At 48.5% G+C, this 13,183-nt stretch overlaps 6 protein-coding genes across 6 annotated transcripts; 2 read left to right on the forward strand and 4 right to left on the reverse strand.

The window, feature by feature from the left end:
• Nucleotides 1-84: 84 nt before the first annotated feature.
• Nucleotides 85-1,506, reverse strand: BJ212DRAFT_1256582 (alpha/beta-hydrolase; the record flags this gene model as incomplete). Its single annotated transcript, XM_041329800.1, has 4 exons — nucleotides 85-135; nucleotides 193-681; nucleotides 737-1,036; nucleotides 1,087-1,506. The coding sequence occupies 4 exons, from the start codon at nucleotides 1,504-1,506 to the stop codon at nucleotides 85-87; spliced, it is 1,260 nt and encodes a 419-aa protein (XP_041199784.1).
• A 1,251-nt stretch (nucleotides 1,507-2,757) lies between these two features.
• On the reverse strand, nucleotides 2,758-3,503 carry BJ212DRAFT_1492131 (uncharacterized protein; the record flags this gene model as incomplete). Its single annotated transcript, XM_041341498.1, has 1 exon — nucleotides 2,758-3,503. A coding segment is annotated over one exon (441 nt), but the record flags the coding sequence as incomplete, so codon positions are not given.
• A 689-nt stretch (nucleotides 3,504-4,192) lies between these two features.
• Nucleotides 4,193-5,754, reverse strand: BJ212DRAFT_1257436 (WD40-repeat-containing domain protein; the record flags this gene model as incomplete). Its single annotated transcript, XM_041329855.1, has 7 exons — nucleotides 4,193-4,452; nucleotides 4,507-4,636; nucleotides 4,693-4,774; nucleotides 4,830-5,071; nucleotides 5,124-5,240; nucleotides 5,295-5,441; nucleotides 5,491-5,754. 7 exons carry the CDS (start codon nucleotides 5,752-5,754, stop codon nucleotides 4,193-4,195), a joined length of 1,242 nt encoding a protein of 413 aa, XP_041199786.1.
• A 3,112-nt stretch (nucleotides 5,755-8,866) lies between these two features.
• Nucleotides 8,867-10,171, reverse strand: BJ212DRAFT_1309398 (uncharacterized protein). Its single transcript, XM_041333927.1, has 5 exons — nucleotides 9,834-10,171; nucleotides 9,736-9,802; nucleotides 9,434-9,679; nucleotides 9,172-9,381; nucleotides 8,867-9,121 (listed from the first exon to the last, which is right to left on the reverse strand). Exons 1-5 carry the CDS (start codon nucleotides 10,077-10,079, stop codon nucleotides 8,955-8,957), a joined length of 936 nt encoding a protein of 311 aa, XP_041199787.1. The 5' UTR covers nucleotides 10,080-10,171; the 3' UTR covers nucleotides 8,867-8,954.
• BJ212DRAFT_1309403 (DHHC palmitoyltransferase-domain-containing protein) lies at nucleotides 10,172-12,362 on the forward strand. Its single transcript, XM_041333928.1, is given in 4 exon segments — nucleotides 10,172-11,703; nucleotides 11,756-11,880; nucleotides 11,900-11,999; nucleotides 12,050-12,362. The coding sequence occupies 4 exon segments, from the start codon at nucleotides 10,489-10,491 to the stop codon at nucleotides 12,203-12,205; spliced, it is 1,596 nt and encodes a 531-aa protein (XP_041199788.1). The 5' UTR covers nucleotides 10,172-10,488; the 3' UTR covers nucleotides 12,206-12,362.
• On the forward strand, nucleotides 12,199-13,179 carry BJ212DRAFT_1309411 (uncharacterized protein). The gene is made up of 3 exons (XM_041333929.1): nucleotides 12,199-12,375; nucleotides 12,436-12,468; nucleotides 12,521-13,179. The coding sequence occupies exons 1-3, from the start codon at nucleotides 12,370-12,372 to the stop codon at nucleotides 12,761-12,763; spliced, it is 282 nt and encodes a 93-aa protein (XP_041199789.1). The 5' UTR covers nucleotides 12,199-12,369; the 3' UTR covers nucleotides 12,764-13,179.
• Nucleotides 13,180-13,183: the final 4 nt, after the last annotated feature.

Here is a 13,183-nt window from a genome sequence, read left to right on the forward strand (position 1 = left end):
ACAGACTCTCTTGTGCTCCCACCAGTGGCGATCCCTGATATGCAAGAATACAAAATTATGATAGATACAGCGGCTGGTAATATATTATCCGTCCTTGTCCTTCTTGTAATCTCCGAATTCCCATTTAAAACAGTCCTATGAACAAGGTGTCAGAGGAATGAAATATAACGAAAGCACTCTCAAAATACTAACCACGCAGTCCTCTTCTTCATGGGCGACAGGTACATCCCACTCATTCCCGTCTTCATCCGGCCAGCGGTCCTCCAGGTCCAAGACTTCTAAAATGACTTCCTTAATGACATGCTTACGCAAATCAACATGCCACCCCAGTTTCCCGACAGTATCGTACACGACGCTCTTTCCCAGATGACATCTCGTTTCAAGAGCATACCCAGCCTGAGCGCAAGGCGATGCAACACCAGTACATGCTCCCTGAGGTACCGGGTCGGCATTATGGTATACATGCGTAATAGGCACCGGAGGTCGCGAAGAATCTCCGACGGGAGGTGGAAGTGGGAGGCGAAGACGATTCGCTGCCATCCTTTCACCAGGAGCCTCGAACGCGACAGCTGGCAATCCAAAAGTGGAACCAAGGAGAGAAGCGAGACTTCCTCCGAGACTATGGCCGACGAGCCATATGTCTGCGAAAGGGTATAGAAACATTAGATCTTTCACGAGTTTCTGGGTGGTGTGAAGATATTAGTTTTCATGGTGGCTGATGCAGATGATGACTTACGACGCCGGTGGAATAGAAGAGGCTGTCTTGTACGAGAGCTTTGGACAAGCATGTATCGTCGCATCGTTGATGTAGGGCCGACCAGGAATAGCAGTCGCAAACTGTCGAGAACATCCATGAAAAATCGACGCGGGCACAACAGCACGAGAAGAGTAGATTGTCGTTTAGTTTATCTTTCTTTGATGTAGGTCCCTGAAGCGTGGTTCCTTTGATCGAAAGCACGATTGTAGAATTATCTCTAGAAGTGAAAACGTGGCCGCGGAATCCGTCTTCGTCGTTATCCCACCCAAATGGAAAGCTCTGAAAGGGCTGTTAGAGAGCGAGCATAAGTAGTAGGTAAACGCACTCACGGCGTTGACGTTCCAGGACGAATCGAGGTCGTACCAGTTATTGTGGCCTGGAAGCTGGTACGCGTTAGCAGTCATGCGTGCTAATTGTGAGAGGGTATGTCTGTCTTCTATGTCTGGTCCTGAGACTACCATCTGCTCCCATTCGATAGGCTCAGTCTCCGCATGAAGAAGTGACCGTAACCGAGCGTGCTCGTGAGCATCGAGAGATTTCGGGCGGTAGACAGTTGTTGGTCGGGCCTTTAGAGAGATTGCGAGAGGCTCAGACGACGGTGTATATGCAGCGGTGAAAGGAAGTTGATCGTCTGCAACAGGAAGATTGGATCGTTGGTGGAGATCGAAGTTCACCCAGTTTGGGACGACAGTTGCGGAGGCGATGGCAAGGATGTGGAGAAGAGATGTGATATACAACAGAGGGTACATGTTACCACCTGATAGCAGGACAATTGTGATAAATCATCGAGAGGGTGCTGGTAAGCACTTAAGGCAGTGACTACTCTCCTGCTCTGCCAAAGTACTGCGTAGCGAGAACTTAGGGTACACGACATAAACGGAAGGCTGTTCAAGCAATCACGTGGACCGGTAATAGGGGTGTTATAGCCGCTGGGTTGTACAACGACACTGCCGTTGAACATACTACCACAGTATACACATTGTGATACATACTGCGTGTATCAACCACCGCTGCAAGTTCGCAATCCTGACAGCCATGTCTGAGCAGGAGAGAAAAGAGATCAACACTTTCATCTCTTTTTTTCGCAACTTTTAACCTAGCCCGGCCAGTCACCACTGTCGCCGACCTCAGCGGTGAGCTTTCCGACAACTAGGTTCGCCAATTCAGCGCACTGTAGCATCTCGGATGGATGCGATACCTACACTCCCAAGGATATATCAGCGACAACGCAGGGCGGGTGTTGGATACTCTACTCGCCTGATTTTATTACTGGTCGCACGTTGTTGATTATGCAGACTCCCCTAGCATGTAGCGTAGGGCGTAGACGCAAAGGTGAGCCTCTCGTCTATTAAGCTCACAGAGATGTAACAAATTCGTGGAGACACCCCCAGATCGGCCGCCGTTTACTTGCCCATCGTACGTCCATGCCACGTTCTCTGCAATGAGATGGGCTGTGAAATGCTCGCCGCCACTGTAGATAATACGTATCTTGCAGTGCCACTTTGACAGGGCAGGTCTAAGGTGTCAAAAGGCACAGCGGTAGCCTGCTGAGCAGCTCAAAGAAGAGGACAGGAGGAGCATTGGCTAGAGTTATGTCTCCCGTATATCCGAAGGCAGCGTTTCCCCGGCTGTCAAGGCGCTCTTCGTGCCTCGCGTTCAGCTTTTCGTTCTGGCGGCTGAACCAGAGTTCAAACCAAACCTATAAAGAGAGAAGGGTACAAGCCGGTGCAAGGCCCACAGTATGCGGGAAGATTAAAGTGGAGCTGATCTGCACTCTCCGCGGTACCCATCCCTGACCGACCGACTATTTGGAGGCAGGGTTGGTAACTTTACCTGTTCGAGCAACTACGTGGACCGGTAGTATTGGCATGATCTGTGTCCTCTTGGCGGCCTGCTACAGCTAGGGTGCGGCGTTGCCGAAATTCTCCTTGCTTAACCAGTAACAGTGTTTAGTCAGTCGAAGCCAGGGACGATGTCACTACATTTCGTTGATCCTACAACTTTGGGGGTCGATATTCGATAGTAGGGTTATTCACTGTCTCGTTATTCATCTACACACACTTCTTTGATCCGCTAACGATCATAGTGCTTCCGTCGGAGATTCGAATGACTGTATTATACCAGCGATGGCTAATCATGCAGATGCGGGAGTGATTCTCGTAGATGTTACAATGAGCAGCGGAGGCAGGTGGACAAGGCTCGAAGATGCGAACTGCCTGTAAGCCACCAAGGTCTCCGAAGTCCGCTGCACTCGTGTACCCACCGACCATAGAGTTACCCCCGACATTTATCAGAATTCCGTTGCTCAGAAATGTCCCGTCGGCACAAAATGAGTTGGATTCGACCTTGAGAGGCCTAACGGCATGGGTCCGGAGGCTGAACAAGGCAGCCCATGCTGGGAGGCCCCAATCGACACGGGATTAAGTTCAATTTTGTCAATGATAAGAGCGTGAGTATCGAAGATCACGGTAAGTTGCATGGCGGATAAGCTAGTTACGCCCTTTTGTTCCAATGTCCATTGATTCTGCGAAGCTAAGGACTGGATCTGTCCTGGATGGGTTGCTGTGTTTGACAGGTCAAGGGTCAGAGGAAGGGTCATGGGAAGAGTCGTATGACCTTCCGTGACAACAAAGGTATCTATGTCAATAACCAAGCTGTCACCTTGTCCCTTCCCAAGGGTTCTGAACTTGATGGCGAGTTTCCTGTACGGCAGGTTAAAAGTCCAGAAGATCCGTTGCTGTTTACATATTGTTCCAGGTATCGATCTCCTGCACTTTTCCTATCGATGAACACCGCGGCGATTTCATGACTGTCCATACCACCAAACCATTCGATGATAGTGCCCACGAACGTCATCCGGGCAGCAGCTCCTTTCTAAATCCTTGTCGGTCCGACTCAGGGTCGTCGCAACGTGCATGTCATTAAAGGAGTTGAACAAGAACCAGTGAAGTGAAGAGCGGAGATGACGAACCGTAACTTTTTGCTCCTGGTGGGACGTAATAGGGCCGGAATGGACCTGGTGCATCTGTCTCTGAACTCCGAGTCTAAACGTTCTATGCGGACTCCCCGGGCTCCTTGCTCCAGGTGAATGCCCAAAGCGCCAGAAACAAAAGTAAAGAATGTGAAGCGGTCAGCGACCACATCCATGAGATGTCCGGCTTCAAAGCTTTAAGTGCGACGCGGCGCGAAGGATCACGTGACATTTGAAAAATAATACGATCAAGTGAACACTATCCTACGTCCTTGCTGGGGTTGCCACTTTAATAATATTGATCTATATACTATGTATGATATGTCGTGATGAAGATGATTTATCAGCGTCCGGATAACTGTATGTCGTGCGATGAGGGTAAAGTAGCAGTGAGAATGCAAAATCATTCACAAAAGATCATCGATGCTCGCTGCGTCCCCAAGAGTAGCACGAACCCTCCATCATCATAGATCCAAGGTTACTTTACTTTGCCCTTTCTCTTTCCAGTCATCTCTGGCTCGGACACAGAGATGCCGAACTCCAAGCAGTCCACCCGCGGAAACAGGTGCCTCCCACACACGTATCGTGTTATCATCCGAACACGACGCAAACATGCGCTTATTGTGTGGGTTCCAGGCTACAGAATTCACGCTTCCAAAACCGTGACCTTCCAGTACCTCTAGAAGTGTACCTGTGTTGCGATGCCAAACATAGACATTGCGATCTGGAAATGTTTAGTGAGTACGAACTAGTCGAACGCTATGAACGTCGTTTATACCTTCACTCCCACTAACGACGAAGTTGTCATCGATACCACCAAAGCAACTGCGGATGACATGGTGACCCTGTCGTTGCCCAGTGAACTTGCGTGCAAGCCTGAACTCTTCCAAGTCCCACAGGTGGATTTCCTTCGATGCATGGTCAGTGATATGGTTGGGTTTGATACAAGAAAGAGGGTAGTCACATCTGGGGTGTGATTGATTAATGCATACCGAGAATCCTCGGAAATCTTCACGCTAGTAAGTTCACCCTCCATGTGAACAGATCTGTGTGCAAAGATCGATGAGCAAAGATGCTGAAACAAACATGCTTGAAACATACAGCTCAACCTGTCCCGTCTTGAGATCGTAAATGATCATTCGATTCTCTGGTGAACGCGGCACCACTGCATTACCGTTGCCATTGAATGGCAATGCGTCTCGGACGTTGGCACGAGCCAACGCCGGGGGAGGGCTGTATCCCATCCCAACAGCGACCAGGCGTCTCATGTCAGGAGTCACCGCAGCGTCAGTGACACGTATGGCTATATCATTCCATGATTCCTGTAGTTCGCCCTCCATGTTCTGTTAAAGATGAGGTGAGGTGCGATAACAACATGGCATACGATAAGTATACCCATGATATAATCTTGCGATCAAGGCTACCTGACATAAGCCCTGAGCCGTCGGGTAGCCATACCAAGGTAGACACTGTCTCAGCATGGTTCTCGAGTGTCTTCATCAGAGTTCCAGTCTACAATTCATGAGTATCGCGAGGCAAAATTAAATATGAGAATTTAAAGTTAACCTTTGTGTTCCATAGCAAAATGAGGTGGTCCATAGACGTAGATAAGATAGAGTCGTCTAGCGACCAAGCTAAACAACTAACAGGATATGGGTGATCGCGCAAGATGAATTCTGCTATACGATCACAAGATGATGGTCCTGCCTCGAGCTGCAGGGTAAAATTAACATGGTAGAGGTTGCGAGTCAGTCCAACTAACCCCAATGTGCCAAATCATTGCAGCCTTGTCTTTACTTGCGCTTGCAAGACGAGTACCATCGTGACTCCAGGCCACGTTCCACACCTCGTCTGAATGGACTTCGAGGATGGTAGTTGTTTTTCGAGGGAAGGATTCCTTGTCGCATGTGTGGTCACTGAATAGCGAGGATGAAGATGGATCCACAGGTGAGCTGTGGTAGCGGCAGCGATGTCGCTGATACTCTTGCAGCTGTGTAAGGGTAGAAAAGCGGCGTTGGGGAATCATGGTCGAGGAAGGTGTGTGATCTGCGAGGCAAGACGTCAATGGCTGAACAAAACATGTAGGAGTACAAAGAGATATCTTCATCTTATACTGACGTTGTAGATCATCAAGAAGTTGTCGCTGTGAAATTCCCGACACTCCATCCCAAGATGCACGTCGGCGCAGGTCTCGTGGATCTGAACACTTCATCAAGCTGGACAAGAGTTATCACGAATGCACAGTATGAAGATGTGTTGAAGAGCGCGCCTAGATAATACGTGGAGTCCTTCCTTGGTATTTTAAGGAACCAGATCAATCCGCAGCACCTGCAGAGCAATAGTGACTATCCGCGCCTCCAGTACAGGCCCATTATCTGTAAAACTGTGATCTCACTTAGTATCAGTGGAAGAAGTTTGATGTGTTACTACATATTTACGGTTCAGTGATGCAGCTTGCCAAGATGGTGCTGCGGTCAAACTACGGAGATCAGAATCACAGATTGATCATAGATTTTTGGACAAAATACAGCTTACACCGTTGGATATCATCGGTGTGCATCTATAGTGCTACAAACCCAACCTTGCCTCTCCGCGTTCCTTCATCCTTGCCTCGAAATGTGCTGCGACAGCACGTTCCAAGGCAAGGATGACGAGCTCAGCGCGGGGATAGATCTTATCTTTGATGTAAGTGAGATGCTCCGATTGTATCGCAGCGGCTTCGGAGCATCCAAAGTCAGGTGAAAGAATAAGGAGCGAGTTTATGAACACCGATCATCAACAATCTAAATGAATTTGTGAAGTGGCGTGCGTAGAAGGAAACCTTTACCTGATTGCAACGTGTTGACCGAGGCATAGTAGGCTATGCTTGAAACGAGTCAGAACGGTTGCTTACCAAACCCGAAGACAAAGAATTTAAGATCGTCCCTAAGGCGACCCTGGTCATTAATCTAGCGCTGAGGCTTGAACGCATGAGGTTCTGGGAAGACGACTGGGTCTCAAGAGATGGACCTGATGCATTATCCGCCAGTTCCATGTTACTTTTTACCCTCAAAGACTAACCAATGATGACCGATTACCGTCACGGTAGTCCCAGCTGGAATACAATAGTTTCCTGATGGGCCAGATGATGATTCTCACAATCAGTAGGTCGAGAAATATTTGCCCAAATGACCTCCTGGGTCGTTCGGTGAGTCAACCCTGCTGTGTGAACGTTGTAAACTTCAAGTTTGGGACCGACAATATTGATGATACCCACATCGACCTGGGCTTTAGCCTGCTCCTCAGGGAAATATGCAGGTGCCATCAGCACCGTGCATATTGCGATAGTAATCTAATACCTGTGTTCAAATGGACATCTTCCGAAATAAAACACAAGGACCCTCACCTCATCCGATCCAGCTGCAAAAAAGGCGCCAGCAAGAAAGGCCATCTGCGTCTCTGTCAAGCCGTGGAGTTGGACATTTTCTAGCACACATTTTGCGAATGGAGGGCCAACCTCAATATTACTCTGCTGCGGAAGGGTTCAGACATCGCATGAGGATCGGCGAAACAATGCGTACAATTTGCCGTTTCACGCGGTTCGGTTGATCAGTGTTCCTCAAACCCCCGTTTCAAGACTTCGGCATAACAAGGAAGGTGTTCGAGCCACACGATCGTGTCAACCGAATAAGCACCAGGGCGTAGGACTATGCGAAGTATTCGCGAACATGGCTGATTTTAGGATCAGTAGTAAATGTAGGGGTGGTCTTCCCAAACGCCACTTTGGTGATCATTGTTGCAGTATACCTTCAATACACTTATCAGTAACACATCATAATACGATATGATGGCACTTACGTTGCCGCATGGTTCCAGAAATTGTGTGGATCTTCAAGGATATCGAGGACATTGTTCTTTGCGTGTGACATCTGCAGGGGCTGATATCCCTCAGCTGATTTAGGCTGGAGATGCACATAAAGTGCACTAGATCATATTGAAAAATAAGTTTGGGGCTATTGGTGCAGTATCGCGCGCATGAAACGAATCTACGCATCCGACGCCACATGCTCCTAGCGGGTGCAAGGACGGTCAGCTATCAAGCTGCCCTAATATCCACCACGACTTACTACTCAATTTTGAGCCTGGATGTAACGACATGGATTGAAGGGACTGACGTTGTGACGGCCGATAATAACAATTTTCTCAGTTCCTGATCAGATGCTGACCAGGGGACCGTGCTCGTTAATCCATTCCGCTAGAGCGATAAACGGGCTGAATGGCGATGACACATGGTAGACATCACAAAAAATGAGAGAAATGTGAAACTTTACTTGCGAGGATGTATGAAGTGCCCCCGAAGTCTCCAAGTGGGGGGGAGGGCGGAAAAAGTCCACTCTCTGATTCGGGAAGGTAAACTCAAGCTATCACTCCTGCTAGCCCAAGACAAGCCACAGCACCGAGGCCAAGCTGCATGAGATCAGAAACGCATAGGTCAGGTAGCGGCTGTAGCATGACTGATACGCGAGGATTCCAGGAGGGAACTCAGTCATGCTTTTAAGTTCTGCCGAATACTCCAATGCCTTTTATTCCGTACTCTCTGGTAGCTACTGACTCGTGGAAGAGGATTACTTACAGTATGTCATAAGGCGGATACCAGGCAGTGACATGCATATGCCGTACCATGATCACAACATCTGCATTCGTCGATGTCCGCCGAGTACTAGGTGGCAGTTACCACAAGTTCGCATAACCAATAGTTGTGCAAGGGTATGCCTGTCTTCTATATGTCTGGTCCTGACCACTGCCTTCTCCCATTCGGTGGGCTCAGTCTCCGCGTGATGAAGTGACCGTAACCGATGGATTTCGGGTTGTAGACAGCTATTGGTCGGAACTTAAGAGATATCGTAGGAGGTTCGGACGGCGGTCTATGTGCAGCGAGAAGATCGAGTTGATCGACTGCGAAAATAAGATTGAATTCAAAGTTCACCCGATTTGAAGTGACGGGTAAGGACATGGAGTAGACGTGATATGAAACACAGGGTAGATGTTACTACCTGATAGCAGGGATATTATGAGAAATCATCGAGAGTGCTGAAGGTACTTAAGCAATGGATATTGCCCTGGTAGTAGCTGTACACGATGTTCGAGAAACCACGTAACCGGGTAATCATTGGCTTGATCAGATCTGGATTCTGTATCTCTGAGTCCGGACCTAGTTGCTACAACTACATATAAGTGATACCAAAGTTATACAGCGTTCTTCACAATCCAGTCCCTAATAAATGTACTGCTCAATTTTGTCTGCTTCAACATCTCCATGTCCTCATGGACCAACTTTTCGCTTTCTGAAGAAATAACGTCGATGACGAATGTACGGAGGGGAGGCAATGACTCGACGGAGCGTTTATTGTCAACTGTATGAGAGTGTTGGTAAACAATTCCAGAAAACCGTTGAGGTACCCACTTGATGCCGCGCCGGGCAGAGTCTCCATGCTGACCACCAGCGCCTGAATATTAGGATCCCAACTAGTAGGACCATACACATCTCGTAATGGGACAATTTCATATTCAAGGTCAGGGCGAAAGAGCTGCAGGAAAGAGCGTGTTCTTTCCATGCGTACTGCCATTGACTCCAAGACATTCTTATTCGATTTGTTCCTCAACAACTCGTCGTCTCGAGGATAAATTTAGTCGCGGGAGCGACAGGGTGCAAGGCATTATCATACCTGTGACACCGACAATGACCTTGGTACTAGCTATCCAGGCTGCCATGCTGAGCAGGATTTTGTGTCCTGCATGCAAGTGATCGAAAGTGCCACCAAGAACGACGACGGGGTATGATGACGGGGAGGTATCACAGCTAGGAGTGGTGCATACGGAATGCTGCACGTGCGCTTCAATGGCTTTATCTGGAACAACGAAGACTTGGGGAAGGGTCTCGATAGAGTCAGGGAGATGGGCTACAGGGGGGTCTTAATAATTCTGCCGTGAGGAATGTGTACGAAATGAGCGAATTGGAGGGACGTACCGCCCTGAATTCGAAAGCACATATCCATACCATTCCCGAAATTATTTGGGAAACTCTCTGAAGGGTCCTTTAGCACTACTGCTAATGTCCAGTAATACCTTTCCTAAGTCCTGGGCTGTCTTGGTTGCTTTGACATAGACATATGTTAAAAGCCTCTGGACATGATCCCACTGTTGGACATGGTTGGATGTTGATTCTGCTGCATGGAATAACTGAGAAACCAAGACGATGACCAAGGCTTCTGTAGTAGCCGCGGTCACAGAAGCAATTGCTGGCCCTAGATGATGAGGAACGCCGATGTCCTGTAGATGAGCAAACAGGACAGTACGTTTAATACTGCTCATGCTAAAAATTGCACTCGCAGGATACTACGAAGCAATGCCTTCGTTGTTTCTCATTCATTGGCCAGTGATGGCGAACTCGGATGACACGATCGTGTTCACTGCTCTAAACGTGAGAAACAAATTCCTATTTTAATTAATAAAGGGATAATCCTGGGAACTAATTCCCTTTTCCAACCTTCACATTGTACACGACGCGTTGGCAGTACTCGAACAACGTTTACTCGTCAACGCTCTCAACGGTCTACTCGATTCTTACACCTTCCTTTCTCTATATCGTGCTCACCGTCTTCGCGAGTTGTTGTCCTCAGAGACATCCAATATTGACCGGAGTTGCTCCAAGTTGCACTCTGTAGGACCACCAATTAATAACAGCGGGCCAGCTTCTGGTCACTTGTTAAATAATATTTCTATGGCTTCATCACCACAGGTCTCACTTTCTTTCTCCCCGTCCTCCTCTGTCAATACTCCAAGGAAGCACCGTCCTACTCACTTACCACTACCGTCATCAAACTTCAGCGCTGCCCCTGTACAGCGCCTTCAGGACAGCGTGCAGGCTCTTCAAAGGTCTGCAAGCTTGGGTTCAACATCAGCAAGTCCACACAGTCGTTCCATATCTAATGCCGCTAGTTTCAAGCCAACTTTTTCGGCTCGTGTCACCCGAGACTATCCCTTGTCATCTCCTCCGACTGTTACCACTTTTCAGCTACCTCAAGTCCCAATTCCAAGTACAACCCATGCAGGTGGCATTCTACCCTCCTCATCATTCTTTCGCCCTTCCAGACCAGTCCATTCTCGTCCCTCATCATCCATATCCTTGACCTCTAATGATATCCTTCCTAATGTCCATTCGGTTCCTCCAGATCAACACCCTTTATCTAACTTGACTAGCCGTATCTCTCACGAATCTGACCTGAGGAGCTATGGTGATCCTGCTTCCATAAGAGACACAAATGGTCAACTATCTAAGCGGCTAAAGCAAAGTCGTGAACCTCTACTTCCCCTCAACAACAAGCATGTCGTTACAAGTGCTAGCGCTCCCGCGCGCACTTCCATGCATTTAGATCCTTCCTACAAGATAACTAGCACAAACCGAATGCGAAACAGCTTCGAACGCGTGTTCCGCGGTCTCAGCTTCGATAGCATACGGAGATCTAGTAGTAGCCTCGGTCATACTTTGAGTCCCCGCTTATCTTATGCAGAAGAGCACCCACCTTTCCACTCTGTCGATAACTTATCACCCCCTCCACACCGAATAAAATCTTCTCCTTCCCCGCAACTCATTCGCATTGCTTCTAGCGACTCTCAATCATTCTCTCCAACTCCAAACAATGTCTTTATATCAGTCCCTCCCGATAATCATGCGCCACTCTCTGCGATGCCCGTTGTTCCCATGCAACGCGTATACCAGCAACATCCATCACACAATCGATTCTTCTGCAACGGCCGGCTACTTACAGGTGGCGATTCTCCTTGGGCTTTCATTGCGTCTCTCACGCTCGTGCTTGGTCTATCTGGCGTCTGGTTTGGAACAACCTGTGTATGGTATTGGCATAATGCAAGTCCCGCTGTCGCGGCGGTGGGAGCGTACATGACCTTGTTGACTATATCCTGCATGCTGACTACGGTGTGTAATTAAGATCGTTCGCGACGCCACTGCTCACTCAATGAATTTGAAGGCCTGTCGTGATCCTGGCATCTTACCTCGTAATTTAGACCCGGATCCGCCTTTCCCTCCTACGTCGCCTTCAGATGATGCTGTCAGGCAACCTGTGCCTCGGTATCTCAAGGTACGCGATGAGAGGTGAGTAATTACCGTCTAGTAAGCCGATGTGTGATGAACACACATACTCAGTGTGCGCAGTCAAATACTGCTCAACGTGCAAAACGTATCGCCCACCTCGCTCTAGCCATTGCAAAATGGTACGTGGTTTTATGATCTTCATAATAAACTGTTACACAACTTCTGGCAGTGCAATAACTGTGTCGACGGGTGTGATCATCATTGTCAGTGGGTGAACAACTGTGTTGGACGACGCAATTACACTTTTTTCTTTGCGTTCCTGGTGTCTGCTGTAAGTACCCTAAACCTCCGCCCGAGCACAACAGTAATATTTCCTAGGTGTTGACGCTATGCCTCGTAATCTGCACATCCGCCTTACACCTCTATCTTCTTACTCGTCGAGATGGTATCAAATTCAGTAGTGCGTTGAGAGAAGGCGCAGGTAGTGCTGTGGCATTCTCGCTGGCTATCACTGTGATATGGCCAGTCACAGCCCTCCTTGTCTATCACATGAGGGTGAGCTGCAAACTTTTCCTCCCATACGCAGTGGTCCGCTCACTGACATGTTTGACGCAGCTATTATTGTTAAACATCACCACTATTGAACAAGTGGGTCGTTGACATCAACTGTCCCTTGATTAGACTGATGGTATGACCACAGATTAGAAACCAAGCGCACAAATCTCTTGTGCCAGGTCCCGCTCCTCCCAACGCATTTTCATATGGCTCATGGCGACACAACCTCATGGAAGTGTTGTGCCGACCAGCAGGACTTTCATGGCTCGATGCTCATGCTCCTGTTACGGAAGACAAGCGGCGGATAAACCCTGGTCTTGAAGATGCTAGCCCGAGGTGGGAAGAGATGGACACTAGAAGAACCGTGGAAGAAATCATCGCGATTTAAAATTGGAAGTATTCTATCCCTTTCTGCTCTTGCAATTCAAATTTTGATTTGCGCTGGAGGTGTGCTTCTATTAAGAGCCTCGTGCAGCGGGGTGTCATCGTATACCTTGAGTGTGAGCAAACTATCAATGGTACGAAAGGAGGGCGCGGAGGCCCGAAGCTCCATGCGTGCAAGCTTCCATTGTGAAATGTTGGTTGAATGAACGCGTTTCAAAATGGATTCATGTGGATTATGACAGCCTGAGAACGTGGTCGCTGCCAGCATGTACGTATACTTAACTCTAACGTTAAGACGGCAGTGTCGTGCGTTGACGCAATTGAGTCAGCGGAGGCGGCGCCGATCAGAAGAGCTTGTGAGGAGCGTGTGGATGGTCGTAGTCCCGCGCGCATGGTAAGGTACAAGAATAGCTAAAGGAGCCCT

This window comes from Suillus subaureus (assembly GCF_016647635.1).
Source record: "Suillus subaureus strain MN1 chromosome Unknown BJ212scaffold_1, whole genome shotgun sequence".
Lineage (NCBI taxonomy): Eukaryota > Fungi > Basidiomycota > Agaricomycetes > Boletales > Suillaceae > Suillus > Suillus subaureus.

Bases quoted from the DNA above. Each gene is read 5' to 3' on its own strand.
- BJ212DRAFT_1309398 (XM_041333927.1), bottom strand. From the start codon at position 10,079: ATGAGCAGTATTAAACGTACTGTCCTGTTTGCTCATCTACAGGACATC. The intron at 9,680-9,735 runs GTACGTCCCTCC...AGAATTATTAAG, and splicing joins GTGCTTTCGAATTCAGGGCG to ACCCCCCTGTAGCCCATCTC. The intron at 9,382-9,433 runs GTATGATAATGC...TTTATCCTCGAG, and splicing joins GGTCATTGTCGGTGTCACAG to ACGACGAGTTGTTGAGGAAC.
- BJ212DRAFT_1309403 (XM_041333928.1), top strand. From the start codon at position 10,489: ATGGCTTCATCACCACAGGTCTCACTTTCTTTCTCCCCGTCCTCCTCT. The intron at 11,704-11,755 runs GTGTGTAATTAA...ATGAATTTGAAG, and splicing joins TATCCTGCATGCTGACTACG to GCCTGTCGTGATCCTGGCAT. The intron at 12,000-12,049 runs GTACGTGGTTTT...AACTTCTGGCAG, and splicing joins GCTCTAGCCATTGCAAAATG to TGCAATAACTGTGTCGACGG.
- BJ212DRAFT_1309411 (XM_041333929.1), top strand. The intron at 12,469-12,520 runs GTGGGTCGTTGA...GTATGACCACAG, and splicing joins ACATCACCACTATTGAACAA to ATTAGAAACCAAGCGCACAA.